This window comes from Mustela lutreola, chromosome 2 (genome assembly GCF_030435805.1).
Source record: "Mustela lutreola isolate mMusLut2 chromosome 2, mMusLut2.pri, whole genome shotgun sequence".
NCBI classification, from domain to species: Eukaryota; Metazoa; Chordata; class Mammalia; order Carnivora; family Mustelidae; genus Mustela; species Mustela lutreola.
In genome coordinates, this window is record NC_081291.1 from 219,779,348 (window position 1) to 219,795,783 (window position 16,436).

Consider the following 16,436-nt stretch of genomic DNA (forward strand, 5'->3'; position numbering starts at 1 on the left):
TGGTGCTGGGTATGCGTGCATTTCATCTTCAGTGCGGAGATTGCTAGAATTTTCACCTCCCTGGGGTGCAGCTGATCAGATGGCCTGTCCACCTTCATCTGGTCTTCTAATCTGTCTCCGTTCACTCCCTGAGCCATGACAGCTGATTTATGACAAAGCAATCCCCTTTCTTCCAGAAGTACACAACCTCAGACTTCTACGTGTTCTGAAGCTATTTTCGTTTTAGTTGAGTGGGGGAGAAAATCTGGCTGCCTCTTCATTACCAAAAAAGAAAACCTCCGGTTTCTGCAGCCTCAGAACACCCCCTCGGGGAGAAGCACGCCGAGGAGCGTGCCGGGTTACCGTCTGAGCCTTATCACAAGGAGTCCGCACACGAGCCCGGAGCTTCAGCTTCCCTCGGAGGAGTGCGCAGAGGGGAGTGCGCAGAACTAGTTCAATGTGTGAGAAATAAATCAGGACACCTAGACAGAGGGAGCTACGGAGTGAGAGCTGTCCGCACATTCCCCAAGCCCCGTTCTCACGGGCGTGGGAAGCACGTCTGCAGGTCTGGGGTCTGAATGGGCTGAACACTGCACCGTGGTGACCGGGCTCCCTGGCAATCCTGTGAAGTATGTTCACCCCATCTTTCCCCTGAAACTGGCGATGCAATTTCATACACACAGCATGTGGGGTGATGTGGATTTCCACACTGAGGGGGAGTGAGGAGGAGGTTCAGGAAGCACAACCCCCACTCTGCCACCAGACGGGTCCAGGCATAAAATATTTGTGCCATTGATGGCACAGGGGGTCATCAAAGTCAGATCTTCCATCTTCCAAGCCAAATTGCACCCTCTACACGGGCAAGATGAAGCAGCAGGTGTGCAGACGCCCAGAGCAGTCTGCCTACGTCCACACTCCTTCCCTTGCAGATGAGCAGCGGTAGATCCTTGGGCAAGTAAGTCACTGCGTCTCTCCCTCTGTGCCTCAAATTTTGCATCCATTAAATGGGACTGGTTGTCCTTTCCACGTCCTAGGATTGTTGCTACAGTAGCGTTCCACTGTTGCTTTGCAGAGATGGAGCCTGCTGCCTTGGTGCAAAGAAGGAAGGCTTTGCCAAACCTGGAAGCATGATCTCTCACTCAAGCCCACTTAAATGGGGCTTCTCTTGGCTAGCCGTGGATCTGGATGAGACTCTCCCCTCTCCTGCAGCGCGTTTTGTTCACTTGATGAGGAAGCTGAGTGCAGCCTTACATCATGGGGGGCTCAGCCATGGTGGAAACGTGTGGCCGTGGCGGATGGCCATGCAGGGCCTGGGAGGGGTGGCTGGTTAGGGCTCAGCAGGCCAAGATTCTCCCGGCTCTGAGGGCAAGTTCATCCTGCGGTCTTCGGCATTCACCTGACTGCACCTCGCACTGGGCTTTACCAGCCATTCTGGGGAAGGGAGGGAGGGGTAGAATGCCGGTGTTTAGTGCTGAAAGCAAAGCACAGAGGTCTTTCTCTGGGGCCTCTGTAACCTGGGGGGACGTGGACCGTCTGGCCTCACATCTTCTCTGGCTTTTGACATATAAAAGTGCCCTAAAAATAATATGACTAGAGGAGGGACGGGCAGGCTTGGTGTTTTCCCAGTGATACAGTCCAGGTCTCATTTCGTCCCAGCCATGCCTGTTGGTTTTTGCCCCCATCATCATCTGTACAAGATCGACTTGTCCTTTACTGACGTAGTTTAGAGGCTCATCTCAGGGTTTGCCTTTACCATTATCTTTTGTAGATGCTTTTCCAACTCCTTCTTTCTCACGGCTTTGGGCTGACCGGCTGTAGCTCCCGGGGTGGGGAGCAGAGCCAGTGTCCGCTGCCCTTTTCTGCTCCACGTGGCTCTGGTGTCTTCTGGGTGCACTCCGGGAAGTAGTGCATGTTGGGGTCTCTGTGTCTTTGTTGGAGAGCCGGCTTTTATCTCTTGCTGGGTCACGGCAGCTGTCGGAGAAGCATCTGCCCTTTACCCCGATGACCGTTATTCTGAGGATATTCTAAGCAGTTGCCACCACGATAGGAAGGCAACGAAGGAAGGGCAGATGGAGAAGCGTTGCTCTAGATGCAGATCAGATGTGGAAGGTGAATGATGACGTCCACGTTCATGGATCCTTCTGGAAACTTACAGATCCATGGGACTTCCCAGGACCCTCAGGGCAGACTAGTTCTGCTCTTGGTGGGGTCAGTAGAGAGGCTGTGTATCGGCTGATGCTTCCTTCTCAGCCTCCACCGTGCGGGTCTCTGCAGATGAATTCGCTTCACACAGGGGCCCGCAGGACCGCTCCCGCCTCCCGGCGGCCACCCCCCTCCCCCTCTGCCACTGGTCGCCATCCTACCCTCTTCTCACGTCTTTTCTTTCTGGGAAAAAACACAAGCTGTCCTCTGTATCAACACACACAGCACATCCACACTGGGATTAGAGGCCCACCTGAAATTAATAATAACTAAGAAGCACAGACTACCTACTCGGTGAAAAAAATCATCACCAATCCCAATATTCTCTCTTTACATTCTCATAATAGCCATGTGAGCTAAGTTTTAATTTAATGTAATTTCATGTAATTTGACTTAATGTAATTTAATTTATTTTACTCCTTCATGGAGAAGAAGCTGAGCATATGAAGATGCCGAGCTCTGAGGAGTAAAATCACTGGTTCAGGGTCACGTGTAGGAGCTGGTGTTCCTTCTGGTCCCCAAACTGCTGGGCCCAATGTGCTTTCATACCTTAGCCCACTGCAAATGGAACACAACGGAAACGCGAGAGGCAGACCTCTTTTGAAGCCTGGCTTCCTGTTGCTTTGCCCTCTGGTTCCTTTCAGGGCCCAGGCCTGTGCCCTGAGACCATTTGCATCATATGTAATTCTCTGAGCCTGATGAAGGAGGTGTAGCGTTCTGGCTTCATGGAAGTGGAAACTGAGGCGTAGAGAAGCAAGTGACCTGCGCAGGGTCCCACAGCGGCTAAGGGGCAGCACTGGGAGAGTCTGGACAGTGTAATTCCAGGATTGCAGGAGACTTCCCTTACTTTTCTTTTGTCTTTCTTTCTTTTTTTAGTCGTATTTATAAAGGTATAATTTGCAGATAGTAAAAGCTACCTTGTTAGGTTTATAGCTGATGAGTTTTGACACGATTGCTTTCTAAGCACTGAGATACAGACTGTTGTTTTACCGCTGACTGTCCTATCACAGACGGTCCTGCCGCAGACTGTCCTGCTGCCCCATAAAGTTCTTTGTGTGTCTTTAGATTCTGCTCTTTGCTCCCCGTTAGCTCCAGAGCCTACTTTCTTCACCATCACACCCTAAATAAAAATAATCCCAATTTATGGTGTAAGCTATCCGCACTGCCTTGAGATTACCACAGTCACCGAGGCCTGCATAGGTGTTTTGTGACTGACAGCTGAAGCGGTAGGAGTGTAGGGAAACGATCAGGGGAGTGAGGACAGTTCCGGTCCTTGCGAATCACTCCTGAGTCTCAAACTGCCGAGAGAATGCTCGGTGACAGCAGCTGCTGCCTGGTCTTTAAGTGGGCTTCTGTCCTGCTCTCTAAGTGGACACTCGGCCACCTGCTCACCAGGCCCATCTGGGAGAGAGGGCTAGGGAGACTCCCTTGCCACAGAGCAAAGTACATTTATTTTCCGAAATTTTCATAATGACCATATCCTATTTTATAAATGAAAAAAAAAGTGTTATTTAACAAAGAAAATCAGCACAGGAAAGGTTTTTAAGGGTGAAAAATACTAATTAAAAGATACGGGTGTAGGGGGGCCTGGGTAGCTCAGGTGGTTAAGGATCTCTCTTCGGCTCAGGTCATGATCCTCGAGTCCCGGGATCGAGTCCCGGGATCGAGTCCCACCTCGGGCTCCCTGCTCAGCAGAGACTCTGCTCCTTCTTCTCCCGCTGCTTTCCAGCTCGTGCTCTCTCTCTTTCAAATGAATAAATAAAATCTTAAAAAGATTAAAATATGGCTGTAGGACAAAGTATAAAGTGAATTTCAATAAGACAAACCACACACAGATCCCTAAAAATGGTCTGCGTAAACCACAGCAATGCTAATTACTTCTATTACCATAAAGGTCAGGCTAAAGATGCTAAGGGCAGAATAGAGCTTCTGGGGTGGAATTTTGGCCTGTGGGTCTTGCCCAATGCTGGCGAGCACCTGGAGGGGGATGAGGAAGAAGTACAAAGGTTAGTGCCCTTGTCTGTGAGGATCCCATCTCTTTTTCTTTTAACCAATGATTGTTTTTTTAAACCCTTCCAGCTGAAGTCTCGTTTGCAATTAGTTTCCACACCTTCAGGGATTAAATTAGTGGAGTTTTACTGCTCCATTTTTGGATTGGAGAATTATAGGTGATTTAAAATATCAGTGCCAAGAAATGAAATCTGTCCTATACTTACCACGCAATGTTGGCCTGAAAGTCTCTTCTGCTCTTCAGACAAATTCAGGGACTTTGATTTGGAAGCAGCTTTAATGATGTGCCTTTGATGTTCCTGAGAAGCCACCTGTTCAATGACTGTGGTGGCCCCAAGCAGTCATCAACTTCCTGCTGGTCAACCTAGCTGCTCAGCCCACTTCACGGTGCCGTGGCCGTTGTTTTGCTCCCTGTTCATTTAAAGTCTGATATTTCATTCAAGAGACTCATGAAACTCTGTCAATAAAATGTTAAATATAATACCATAGAAACACACATTTTTATTTCTTCATTAACATGGTGAGCAAAAGAAAACACAAAAAGTGCTGGGAAGGGTCAGCTGAGATCTTCAGGGACAATCCCCGTCTTGATGTTTCCCCAGGGCAAGGCGTCGATTCTGGGAAGAACCTGCGATGTTCCAAACGTCATGGCCCCTGAGCATAGCCCGCATCACAGATAGGAAGATTCGTGTTTTTCCTCTTATTTAGGACCCATCTGAGAAACTGCTCTTCACGATGCTACCATTTCAGGGGAGCTAGAAACCCTGCAACGATTGGAAATACGAATACAACAACAGCACGAAAAGAAGACAGCCCCGAGGAGAAAAATTACTTGGGCGAAAATGTATCCCTGGGGATAGACGGTGTTAAGTAGCAGTTTCTAACAAGAGCTTCCAAGCCATCATGGGAATGAGACGGATTTTTCTTTCGTTCTTTTGCCAAATCTCTGCAACTACTTGGTAGACAGAATCCAAGAGAGGCCGGATGTTGGAAACAGAGAGCAAAGTGCTTAAAAAAGAAAACACACACACACACACACACACACACACACACACACACACACACGTGCGTGCGCAATGAAGATGCCTTCAAACAACTTCTTTCTTTTGTTGTAGACATGCATCTACTTGATATCACCGGGTTACACCACCTCTGAAAAACTTGCAAGCATGCAAGTTTTGCCAACATGCAAGCATGCCTCCTTGCAGCCGGGTTCTGACGTGCAGCCGGCAGGGGCCAGTGGTTATGACGGTTCCTTCTCAGAGGCGGGAGCAGAGACTCCAGTAAGGGATGTCCTCAGAGATGCACAGCAGGGGTGGGGGCACCATGACTCACACTGATCAAGATGTGGAAAAGCCCCCGTTGACTCCCACTCACTCTGGTGAGCCCTAGTCCCTTACCTCTGCGCAGATCTTAGTCATCCTGGGTCAAGCTCTTACCCAGCTCATAGACATGATTGGTTTATTCTCTGTGTGTCCCTCCAGGTTGTGAGCCAAACTAAGTCAGAGAATGTGCCCTTCTCCTGGGACACTCGGGCCCAGGCCAGTGGCTGGCTCACTGCAGAAAGTGAACGGTCCAGGAACGAGTCTCTCACCCAGGCTGAGTCCAGGCATCTGTCTGGCACTGAATCCATAACTGTCACTGCTGATGGGCCTGCACAATGGTGAATGTACCCAATTTTGACAATCTGCTTTTGTGAAGGATCTTTTATTTCTTAGCCTGGGAGAGATCAAAATTCTTAAACTGGAGTATTTTTCTTCTGTGGCAGCAGTGAGAGGCTGATGCCAGGCCAGTGAGCAACCTCTTTCACTGTCACTGGTCTAGCCTCTTGCAGGGACTGGGGAACAGGGGTGAAGAATAGGTGAGGCCTTGCTGACCTTGGGGATGGCCTGGGACGTTCACTTGAGAAGGTTCTTTGTTCTCCAAGCCTATGGAGGCTTTGGAAGTGGAGAACCTCTGGTCAAATCATGCCACTAAATTAAACATCAAACCAATAAAGATACAACACAGATTCATATACTTATATTAATTAATTAATTAATTTTTAGTTTCAGAGGTAGAATTTAGTGATTCATCAGCTGTGTATAACACGCAGCGCTCATTACATCACGTGCCATCCTGAATGCTCATCCCCCAGTTACCCCCTCCCCTCTCCAGTAACCCACAGTTTAATTCCTAGAGTTCAGCATCCCTTATGGTTTGTCTTTCTTTCTGTTTTTGTCTTATTTTATTTTTCCTTCCCTTCCCCCATGTTCATCCGTTTTGTTTCTCAAGTTCCACGAGAGAGTGAAATCATATAGTACTTGTCTTTTTCTGACTGATTTGTTTTGGTGAGCATGATACCTTCTAGTTCCATCCACATCATTGCCAATGGCAAGATTTCATTCTTTTTGACGGCTGAATAATATTCCATTTAAATGCTGTGAATGTACGTTCAGACAATGTTCTCAGACTGTCATTTGGACCTGAAATTTAACCTGCTAAAATTCATTTCACATTTCGTTCTCTTCAAACTTCTGGAATGTAAAGTAAATACTTGATAAGGAAACCTGTGTCTCATCCTGAAGATGGAACCCTATGTACTGTCTGAACAATTTTGCAAGGAGGCATACTGTTCAGTGTTCCGAGTTTGCGCTGAAGCAGAAGGAGGTTTTGGTAATTTGCTTTCATCCATGACGTATGATTAGCATGCCCAATTCTACAGGTATCGATAGCAGAGCATGAAAGGTGAGCTCCCCCCACTTCAGTATTCTGAAGTCATATAATAAGAACTCGAAAAATGACAGCATGAACTCATAACCTGTAGTTGTGTCCCATGAAAGAGCTGGAAATGGAAGTTTCTCAAAACTTTACTCAAGTAATTTTCCAAATCCTTGAAATTACATAACTTCTTGAATCTGTTACTTTGGGGAGAATGAGTGGCCAGTGCCTGGGGGAGCCGTGTGGACCCCGAGGCCAAAGGAAATGTCAGTAATACTGGTTGATCCTGCCTTCACATACAATGTGGACATCTTGTTTATCATGACTTTTTACGGTACTTTTGACTTTCTAAAATATTGCTTTAAAATTTTTTTTGTCTTTTTAAAGCTTTATTGAGGTGTGATTGACAAATAAAATTGTAACATGCTTGCGGCGAACAATGTGATGGTTTGATACACGCGCACACTGTGACGGATTCCCACCATCGGGTTAATGTCCCCATTCCTCACCTGACATATTTACCTCTGTTTTTTGGTAGGAACACGTAATTTTACTCTCTTAGCAAATTTCAGTGATACAACAGTGTTATCAATGTAGTGATCATGTTGCTCACGAGATCGTCACGCTCTATTCATCTTAGAACGTTTGTACCTTTTGACCAATCTCTTCTCTATCCCCCACCTTTTGACCAATCTCTTCTCTATCCCCCACCCCTCTATCCCCCACCCCTGGTGTCCACCATTCTACTCTGTTTCTTTGAGTCTCCCTTCCTCTCTCTCCCTCCTTCCTTTCTTGCTTTTTTCAGATCCCATATGTAAGTGATCCCATGCAGTGTTGGTCTTAATTAATGGCTGATGGCTTTTTTGGTGCCCCCTTAAATTTTGTGTCCGAGGCCGTTGCCTCACTCACTTTATCCGGTAGTGGCTACTCCCAGAACGCCAAGATTTTGTGGTGGATCGCAGAAGGAAGGATAGAGGACTGAGAAGTCATGCAGTTGCTCCCTCTCGAAGAAAGTGTGGCTTTTGCCACAAGTGTGCAGTCAGCTGGCTCACCACATCGCCACATTTTCTATCTAAGCTGGCCGTGTGAGGACATAGGTGCCAGTGGTGTGTGTAGAACCCTGCACACGTACAGATAATCAGACATGTTTCAACCTCCATGCTAAGCTCAAAGTGCAGAGAGAAATGGATTCAAAGCCACTTACTTACCAGAAAGTCAGCGTGGTCTGTTCCACGAGTGGAGTACTGAATAGGAACGGGTTGTCCGTGATGTTGCAACTTGGTTGAAAGAGTCACTCAGACAAATTTATGTGCTGAGTCAGACACCCTTCAGATGTCACTTCTGACTCTGTCAGGGAGGACCCCGTGGGTGGCCAGCTTCGTGTGGGCTCCACAGGCTTCAGGCAGGTGTGAAGTGACAGCATGCCCCTCCTGGCCACACCACGTGTCTCCACCTCTGCATCTCCTGCCCGGGCACTTCCTCCTTGTCCCCTGGTAGATGCCAGCTGTGAGACATCTCCCAGTCGAGAAGCAGCAGGAACTGGACTGGTGAGAGACAGCGGCCGGTGGCTTACTCGCTGACCTTTCCCTGCTGGGGTCCACGGGGTCTCACCACTCTCGGAGGGGATGAGGTCGTTGTCAGCTGCAGCTGGCAAGCGCACTTGAGGATGAGTCTCGCTTCCCTCCTGCCTCCTCGTCCACGTGCCCTCTCTAACAAAGTTGTAGCATTTGCCTCAGGCTCTCTGTTCTGGGAAACCAAATGAAAGACATATTCTTTGTTATTTTCCTGTAGCCCCTGGTGCAGTGAGACTGTCAGAAAAATTACCTCAAAACTTACATGTTGAAGTACCAATCCTGACTTTTTATGGATACGTGGCGTGTTATGAGAAAGAACTATCATGTACCCATTCTTTACCTGGGCTCCTTTTTATTGGGAGTTTATTAAATTCTGGAGTCCTAGCTTCTTTTTTTAAGTTAACATGTCATGTATTATCTGTTTCAGGGGTACAGGTCTGTGAATCATTAGTCTTACACAGTTCACAGCACTCACTGTAGCACATGCCCTCCCCCATGTCCATAACCCAGTCACCCCATCCCATCCCCGCCACCCCCCAGCAACCCTCAATGGAATGCTATCTTCTTATTAGTTAATGTCACCGGGGAAGGACGCCTCCCTTCTGAGAACCCTGTGAGTTGTTTGGAAAGTGTTTAAGGGTTGGGGACAGTCCTCTGGCTGCGGTTCTGCCTTGTTCCCTCCAGTCTCCTCCCTGTCTCTCGGCAGACTCCGTAGCGGGCATGCCTGCCACCAGCTCTTGCTGCAGGAGGTTACTTCAGTGTTGGAATCGGAATGTCTTGTGTCGCATCCGTAGAGGGCTATCTAGCATTTCCTAGTGACAAAATGAGGACAACAGAGAAAGAGGGAGTTTCCAAGCAAATGTGTCTGTGCTCTAAAAAGCGGAGTAGTTTTTATATTTCTGATTCTAAAAGTAAATTGAGTGGAATACACTTTCTCATATGAGACCCTCTGTCCCTTGAAGAGGTCTTGGGGATGGAGGACAGGGACACTATCTTGACGTGTTGGAAGAGAGAATGTCATTGTGCCCGAGGGGGATGGGCATCGAGCTGGTCTGAGCTGCAGGGTTGCTGATTTCGGATGGCCAAAGAAGGAAGGGACTGTTATTCTTCCAGACACTTAGGAAAGCTTGGGAGAAGGTGCTGGGTCTGGAGTGGGACAAGGTGTAGTGGAGGGTCCCAGCCAGGAGTGTTTCATGAACATAAAGTTGCTAGGGTGGGGCTGGAGTTCACCAGGAGAGAACCTAATGAGAACATCTGTGCCAAGGGCCATGACGAAGGGCAGATGGAATCATGGTGATAAAACAGTCCTATGTGATGACCACCAGAGACGCCCCTCCCACCCCAGAAGAAGCAAGCTCTCAGATAGTTCCCCACTCCACTCAGCCTTCCCCTTAAACATACTGCAGGGTCTGAGAGAATTCTGAAATGAGATACTCCCAGAGAATAGTTCTTTTTCATCGGGATCATTTTCTGATCTGAGATACCGTCTCCTTGAGACATCTATCAGTTTCGTTCTGCCTCCATCAAATTAGATCTGACACAGAAACCCCTGTCTTAGAAATCCTGAAAAAATGAACTCCTTTTCTCCCCTGCGTGCATTTCATGTTGGATTTCCTTGGGTTTCTAAAATGTGATCTTTTATGGAACAAGGTATTCATGACATTTGAAAGGTGTCACTGTTTAAGGTATTTAAAGACAGTGAGGGTGGAGTGCGCTCCTATTTTGCATTTGTGTTCCATTTAATTTTGACTTTATTCAACTCTACAACTCTGTTCTTTTAGTCTCTGAAATTCACTTTTCTCCCCCCAACTCATCTATGCATTATGTGGGGAAGGATGGAGGGTTTAAGCACTGGAGTGTTCAGTTTTTGACAGCTGCCGTGTAGCTGGCTGGATCCTCTGTAGTGGTGGCCTGATTCCCTTCAGTGCAACCAAACCAGCCTTCCAGTTGAAGAGGGCACTTCAACACAGGGCAAGAAGAAAGGGGTGTTTTACTTGCAAATCTACCATATTTAAGAAATGTGTCATTTATTTAAGTGAAGATGATATATATTCTTGGTTGACTGTTGAGGTAACAATGCCATGACTTGGGACCTAAATGAAGTTTGTAGAACAGTTAGTGTTTGGCTAAACTACAGCCATTCTCCATGGGAACACACGGACAGATCTAGTGTTCCGAAAATTCAAGATGTTCTACATTAGATATGAAGACAGGGCCCACATTGATATAACCTTTCCAACTTGTGGCTTTTACTTCCACTCCTGCCACAGAGAGTTGGTTTATCTTCTCAGAATGGGACTGGATTGGGTGGGCCTTTGCACTTCATGGTGACTGGGTTGGGGGGTGGGGTGGGCTTGATGACACCGGGATACTTGGTTTGATCACATTCTCTCAAGTTATCCTCTGCACAAGGCCGGAAGGGGGGTACACAGGGATGGTTAACTGGTTAACATGGGTCTTTATCATTCACCCTATTCATTTACACGAACCAGAACCTGAAAGCAAGATTTTTCCAGATGACCCATCTACTGTTAATAAAGGGTTGACTAAGGATCTGGGAGTGTCTCATGACAACATTGGACACTAATGGGAGCTGGTAATCATTTTTTTATGATACTGTTTTTAGGTGGGACAGAAATATACATTTTGAGGAAATTTTTACCCCCTAGTGAGAGTCACCTATAATGGTTTCCTCCTTGTCCAGTGCTCTGCTTCTCTTCCCAGGATCTTATTTAAATAGTTTTGTAACCAAGACAACCCCTGCAGGTCTCTCATCTCTGCGCACCAAAGTCCTGTCTCTAGTCTCCACTGTGTCACCAACTAGCTTCTGATCTTAGACAAATCAGGCTCCCTTCCTGGTTGCATTTTCTTCACCTGAAAATTAGAGACTTCATAATCTCTGCAATATTTTTAAAAAATATTTTATTTATTTATTTATTTTTGACAGACAGAGATCACAAGTAGGCAGAGAGGCAGGCGGAGAGAGAGGGGGAAGCAAGCTCCCCGCTGAGCAGAGAGCCCGATGTGGGGCTCGATCCCAGGACCCTGAGATCATGACCTGAGCCAAAGGCAGAGGCTTAACCCACTGAGCCACCCAGGCGCCCCTGCAATCTTTTTTGACTTGAAGCATATTTTCTTTCAATAATGACCAGAAAATTGGATTTCCACAATACTTCTGTCTCTGTGAACTAGAACCATTCTGAACACCATGTTATTTAAAGATAGTAGTTGGGTAAGGTTTGAGGAAACATGCTTGTATGTTGACATGTATAACAGCTCCCCAGACCTCACAGAAACTCTTGCCCCATGATCCAAGACTGACCATAAAATTTTCGTACTCCTGGTGGACCTGGTAAAATGAAAATGCACAAAGTAGGCTTACACAATGACAGACAGATGACTCAACAGTAGGAGAAACTCAGACTACAAACCCAATATTTTTTCAGTTGATTAATATTCTTTTGACCTGGACATTGGGATTGGAATGAGAGCATAACGGTGTAGGGGCGATCACTGACAAAAGTGACAGTTCTCATTTTCTCACATTTGGCTATTTTCCTCATTTTTTGGATGAGGTTTTCCTCCATCAACAGTAGCTTCCCGTCTGGTGTTCCTTGGATGTGGGCGAGGGGGGCAGTCTGTGTGACTCCAATAGATCCTTTCTGGGCTTGACCCTTTCTTGGTCTCATGTGCCCCATGTTTTTACCACCTGAGCTCAGTAACATAGAACATGATATAATGCAACAGGTATTTGAAATATTAGAAGTGACAAAAATAATCCTGAATATATCCGATAATTTCTTTCCCCTCCTTCTTTTTATGCCTTTAGCGACAAGGTGCTGGCGCGACCAATGGAAAAGACAAGACATCTGGCGAAAATGGTAAGATGACATGAATCACCCGGATATCTCCTCGTGTACCGTCTGCAGCCTTGCGCCCGTGGCAGATGTGGGTGGTGCCTTCCGTGCAAACCAGCCTAGTCCACGTGTTTGTGCTTCGGGTTACAGGGGATCTGAGCAAAGAGAGAGCACTGTGGTCTGGTTTGACAAAGAAAACCAAGCCTGCTAAATGCAGTGATAGGAGCAGTTTCCTTCCCAAAGGAGGACTCTCGTTTTGGGCAGCGTGATAATTACAATGCAAATATAGTTCTGTGCTTTCTTCATTAGGGCTGGTGAGAATCATCAGAGTTGTTGTGAGATTAAAATGAGATCAAATGAGATAAGTGCTTTGAAAGCTGTGAAGTGCTCAACTCCTGACGGGAGCCTCTACAGTCTGCTTCAGGCCCCGCTAGGACCCAGAGCACAGTGTGGGCCCCAGAAGGTCAGGATCGGGGAGGGGCAGCAGTGAGTTCCCAGCGAACGGGAATGGGTGCTAGAGGCCAGAGCGTGTGCGTCCGGGGCCAGTCTCCATGCTGGCCTTGGCCTGTGGGAGCCATCACTGTATTTGTGGGGCCTGAGGCTCGGAGAGGGGGTGCTGGCTGTGACTGCGACTAGGAAGAGGGTGGACTTGCAAGAAGACCCAGCTGGGTGTGAGCCCAGCGCCCCAGCTTCAGCGGGGTGAAGGGAGGTTGCGTGTTCGTGTTCCGGGTGAAGTTAGATTCTGGATGTTTGTACTTCTTGCTGATTATGAAATGAACTCGCTTTTGGGGGCTACGGGTCCTGCTTCATGCTGTGTGGGATTTGTGCCTGTGCCTGCTGCCCCTGTCCTGGGTAATGCCGATCTCCACACCAGGTGTGAGAAACTCCCTGGGGGCCTTCAGGGTCCTCTGCCAGGTCTGCGCTGGGGCCTGGGCAATACTCGGGTGCTGGAATGTTCTTCTGTGCTAGTGCTTTCCTCCTCTGCGGCCTCCCGACTCACTCGCCTGCTTCAGGCCGTCCCATTGGGCAGGGTCAGTGTGCTGACCCCAGGGTAAGAGGTCGTTATGCGAATGAGTCAGTGTGTCCCAATCTATGGGAGCTGGGGGCCCTTCCTGGCTTCCCCGTGTGAGTCGGGGTGGGCTGCTGGCACAGATGTCAGAGAGCAGAGAGGGACAACATGAGCGCTACGCACACACAGGAAGGCAGAGGACCCCCAGCAGCTTGCTGGTCTCCCTGGCTTGTGGATTCGTAGCCATGTCTTTCCAGAGGCCCTCTGCTGGCCCCACAGCTTCAGGATCCTTACAGTCAAAAGACTTCTGAGTGACCTGCTTGCTTTTGCTCTCTGGCTTTCTCCATCCTTAAAAATTCTTGAAGACCCTGAGAATGGGGTCTTGGGGTTGGTTCCCATATTAGAAGTTAAAAAGGAGACATTTTAAAAAAGGTTTACATATTAATTTTATAAAAATAATATAATAATAATAATAACCCATGACATATTCATGTAAGTAAGATTTTAAGTGGAAAAATAATGACATTTTCCAAAACGGAAAAAAAAATACTATTTAGCAAAAGGATAGTGTTTTAGCAGTGTTTTACTTTTTTTTTTTTTTTTTTTTCAAATCTTTTTAATGTCTGGCTTTACTAGAAGACAGGGAGCTGCCTCTGCATTTCATCCTGTGGTATCACATGTCATGTTGGCTCAGGAAAATTCCACTGTGAGCTCCTGAGAACGAGGTTGGAAAAAGCAAGTCATACCTTAGTACTCTAAAAATTAATTCTGATCTGAGCGCTTCTCAGAAGAGGGCCCCGCCCCCAGAGTACCTGGTTCACACTCTGAGCATTGCTGCTCCGGTGTGACTCCCGTATCACGTGTGAGGAGTCTGGACTCTGAGAATCAGGCAGAGGCCTGGCTCAGACCCCTCGTGTTCACTGCCTCCGCCCCCTAGCTCTATCCTGGCCTCTGTCCGATGGGTCCTACGAAGCATGTCTACATGCTCAGGGCTTTGCACCAGAGAGACGTATCAGCTGTTGCAGAAGACACGACTTTCTGCTGTTCTGAGGCATGACATTTTTTTAGCCCCAAACTGATCCCTTCTAGTGCAAATCAAATGTGTCTTTTCTGGAGGTATGGAAATCAATGGAAAGAAAAACTCAAGGTGCTGAGGATAAAGCTTTCCTTTATATAATTCTAGATATTAAAGGACATTCACTTCTGAGTAGAAAAAGGAATGTTTAGAATTAGAGATTATTCAGTAATCGTAGAACAAAAATGCTGTAATACATTGTCCTTCGATTTCAGAAGAATTGCTCACAGGTGATATATGTACACAACATTTTATTATGCTATTGAGTTTGTGTTTTGCCTCTAAAAATGGACAAAGACAAAAGTACTAACAACCCAACAGTGATTGGGGTAAAGACTTGGTCTAAAAGACATTTTCCCTAAAAATCTAAGTCACTTCCTTCCTTGTTCTTAAATTTGTAATATGAGAATATCATCTAAGAATTTGTTTTAACCTATTATTACATCCCATTGAAATTCAAACTATTTTACTCTGTCATCACAGGTGTCTCAAGAGACCTTTTAGTTGAATGTCTATTTCCCATTAGCACAAATGAAGCTGCCCACATGTGTGGAAGGAACAGGGACCCACGGAAGTGGGACCATGGAGCACAGAACACCAAAATGTCAGGAGAGTTGGGTAGTAGTCAATTAATCATGAAATGATCATTAGTTGTCTACAAATCAAAGTGTTCTTATTTCAACTATTATAAATTTGCTTTAGGCTTCCATTTAACACTTAAAGTAATGAAGACCATGGCAGTGAGTTATGAGTGCATCGAAATTCTAGTTCAGATCACAGAAGACACATGTTGGATACATGAAGAGTCCAGAGGGATCTTAATTGTTGACTCTGTTGGAATTTTGTTACATTAAACACTATCCCAAGAGTTCCACTGACAGGGAATCTAGGATCTTGGTATTCCAAGATTATTTTTACAGGTGGTGTTGCCACTGTGGTGTTTATGGATGTGCAATAGGATACTTACCCACTCCACATCCAGGATGCCCCTGGGTACCAACCTCTGCATACACAGCCCAGCAAGCCCAGATAGTCTTCATCACGTCGGCAGTATGGAGACAGGTTGTTTGTAAATTTTAGGGTTATTATTGTTTTTAATTAAAAAGTGAATTCATGGGGTGCCTGGGTGTCTCAGTGGGTTTAAGCCTCTGCCTTTGGCTCAGGTCATGGTCCCAGGGTCCTGGGATGGAGCCCCGAGTCGGGCTCTCTGCTCAGCGGGGAGCCTGCTTGCCTCTCTCTCTGCCTGCCTTTCTGCCTACTTGTGATCTCTCTGTGTGTCAGATAAATAAAATAAAAATCTTAAAAAAAAAAGTGAATTCATTAGGCTTTTGTTGGCCCAGAGATTTTCATTCCTCTATGAACAAAGTACTTTCACTACTTGATTAGTTGAGACCAAGAACTTTGTTTGTTACCCTCCTGGAGTGAAATGATAGTTCATACAGCTCCAGTTATGACTCATTTGCGGTGTTAAACTCAACTGCATTCATCAAGACAGACACAACCGATTATTCACCTCCAATCACCAGTTGGGACAAAAGCAAAAGGTGTTTTTGTTTCATTTTTGTTTGTTTGTTTGTTTGTTGTTTGTGTGTGTGTGTCTGTTTGTTTTGTTTTTGGCTTTTTGTTTTTGGCAAGACAGCAATTTTCCTTGATGTCCTGATCTTTATTTTGATGCTTGTTCTTCAGAGGGACTCCAGGAGTTAAAGGTTTTATTGACAGAGAAAGTCGGAAAATACTGGAAGGAGAGTGGCCACTGGGAGGCCTCCAACATGAAGGAAAGATTGACGAATAATAAACCCCTGGCTGAGCTTACTTTCAGAGCCTGGAGGCTTACCCAAGCTAAATTGAATTTCTAAAACCGGAATGGATTTAGTGAGCTGTGACGCATTTGTTTCCAGAAAGTTCTGTCTTTGGGGGTGGGGGCACGGATGCACCTGATTTAACAAAAGGATCCCTCCCTCCAGGCTGTGAGCAAATGTCCAGAAGGAAGGTGTTATTTGGCACCACCTGGACAGCTTACTGTGGCTGTA

At 46.6% G+C, this 16,436-nt stretch overlaps 1 protein-coding gene across 1 annotated transcript in view; it reads left to right on the plus strand.

Annotated features, from left to right (window-relative positions):
- PCP4 (Purkinje cell protein 4) overlaps positions 1 to 16,436 on the plus strand; it is a 53,393-nt gene that overhangs the window by 13,212 nt on the left and 23,745 nt on the right. The window contains exon 2 of the mRNA XM_059164761.1: positions 12,295 to 12,346. Within this exon, the coding sequence (XP_059020744.1) occupies positions 12,295 to 12,346 (52 nt within the window). The remainder of the gene's footprint in view (positions 1 to 12,294; positions 12,347 to 16,436) is intronic.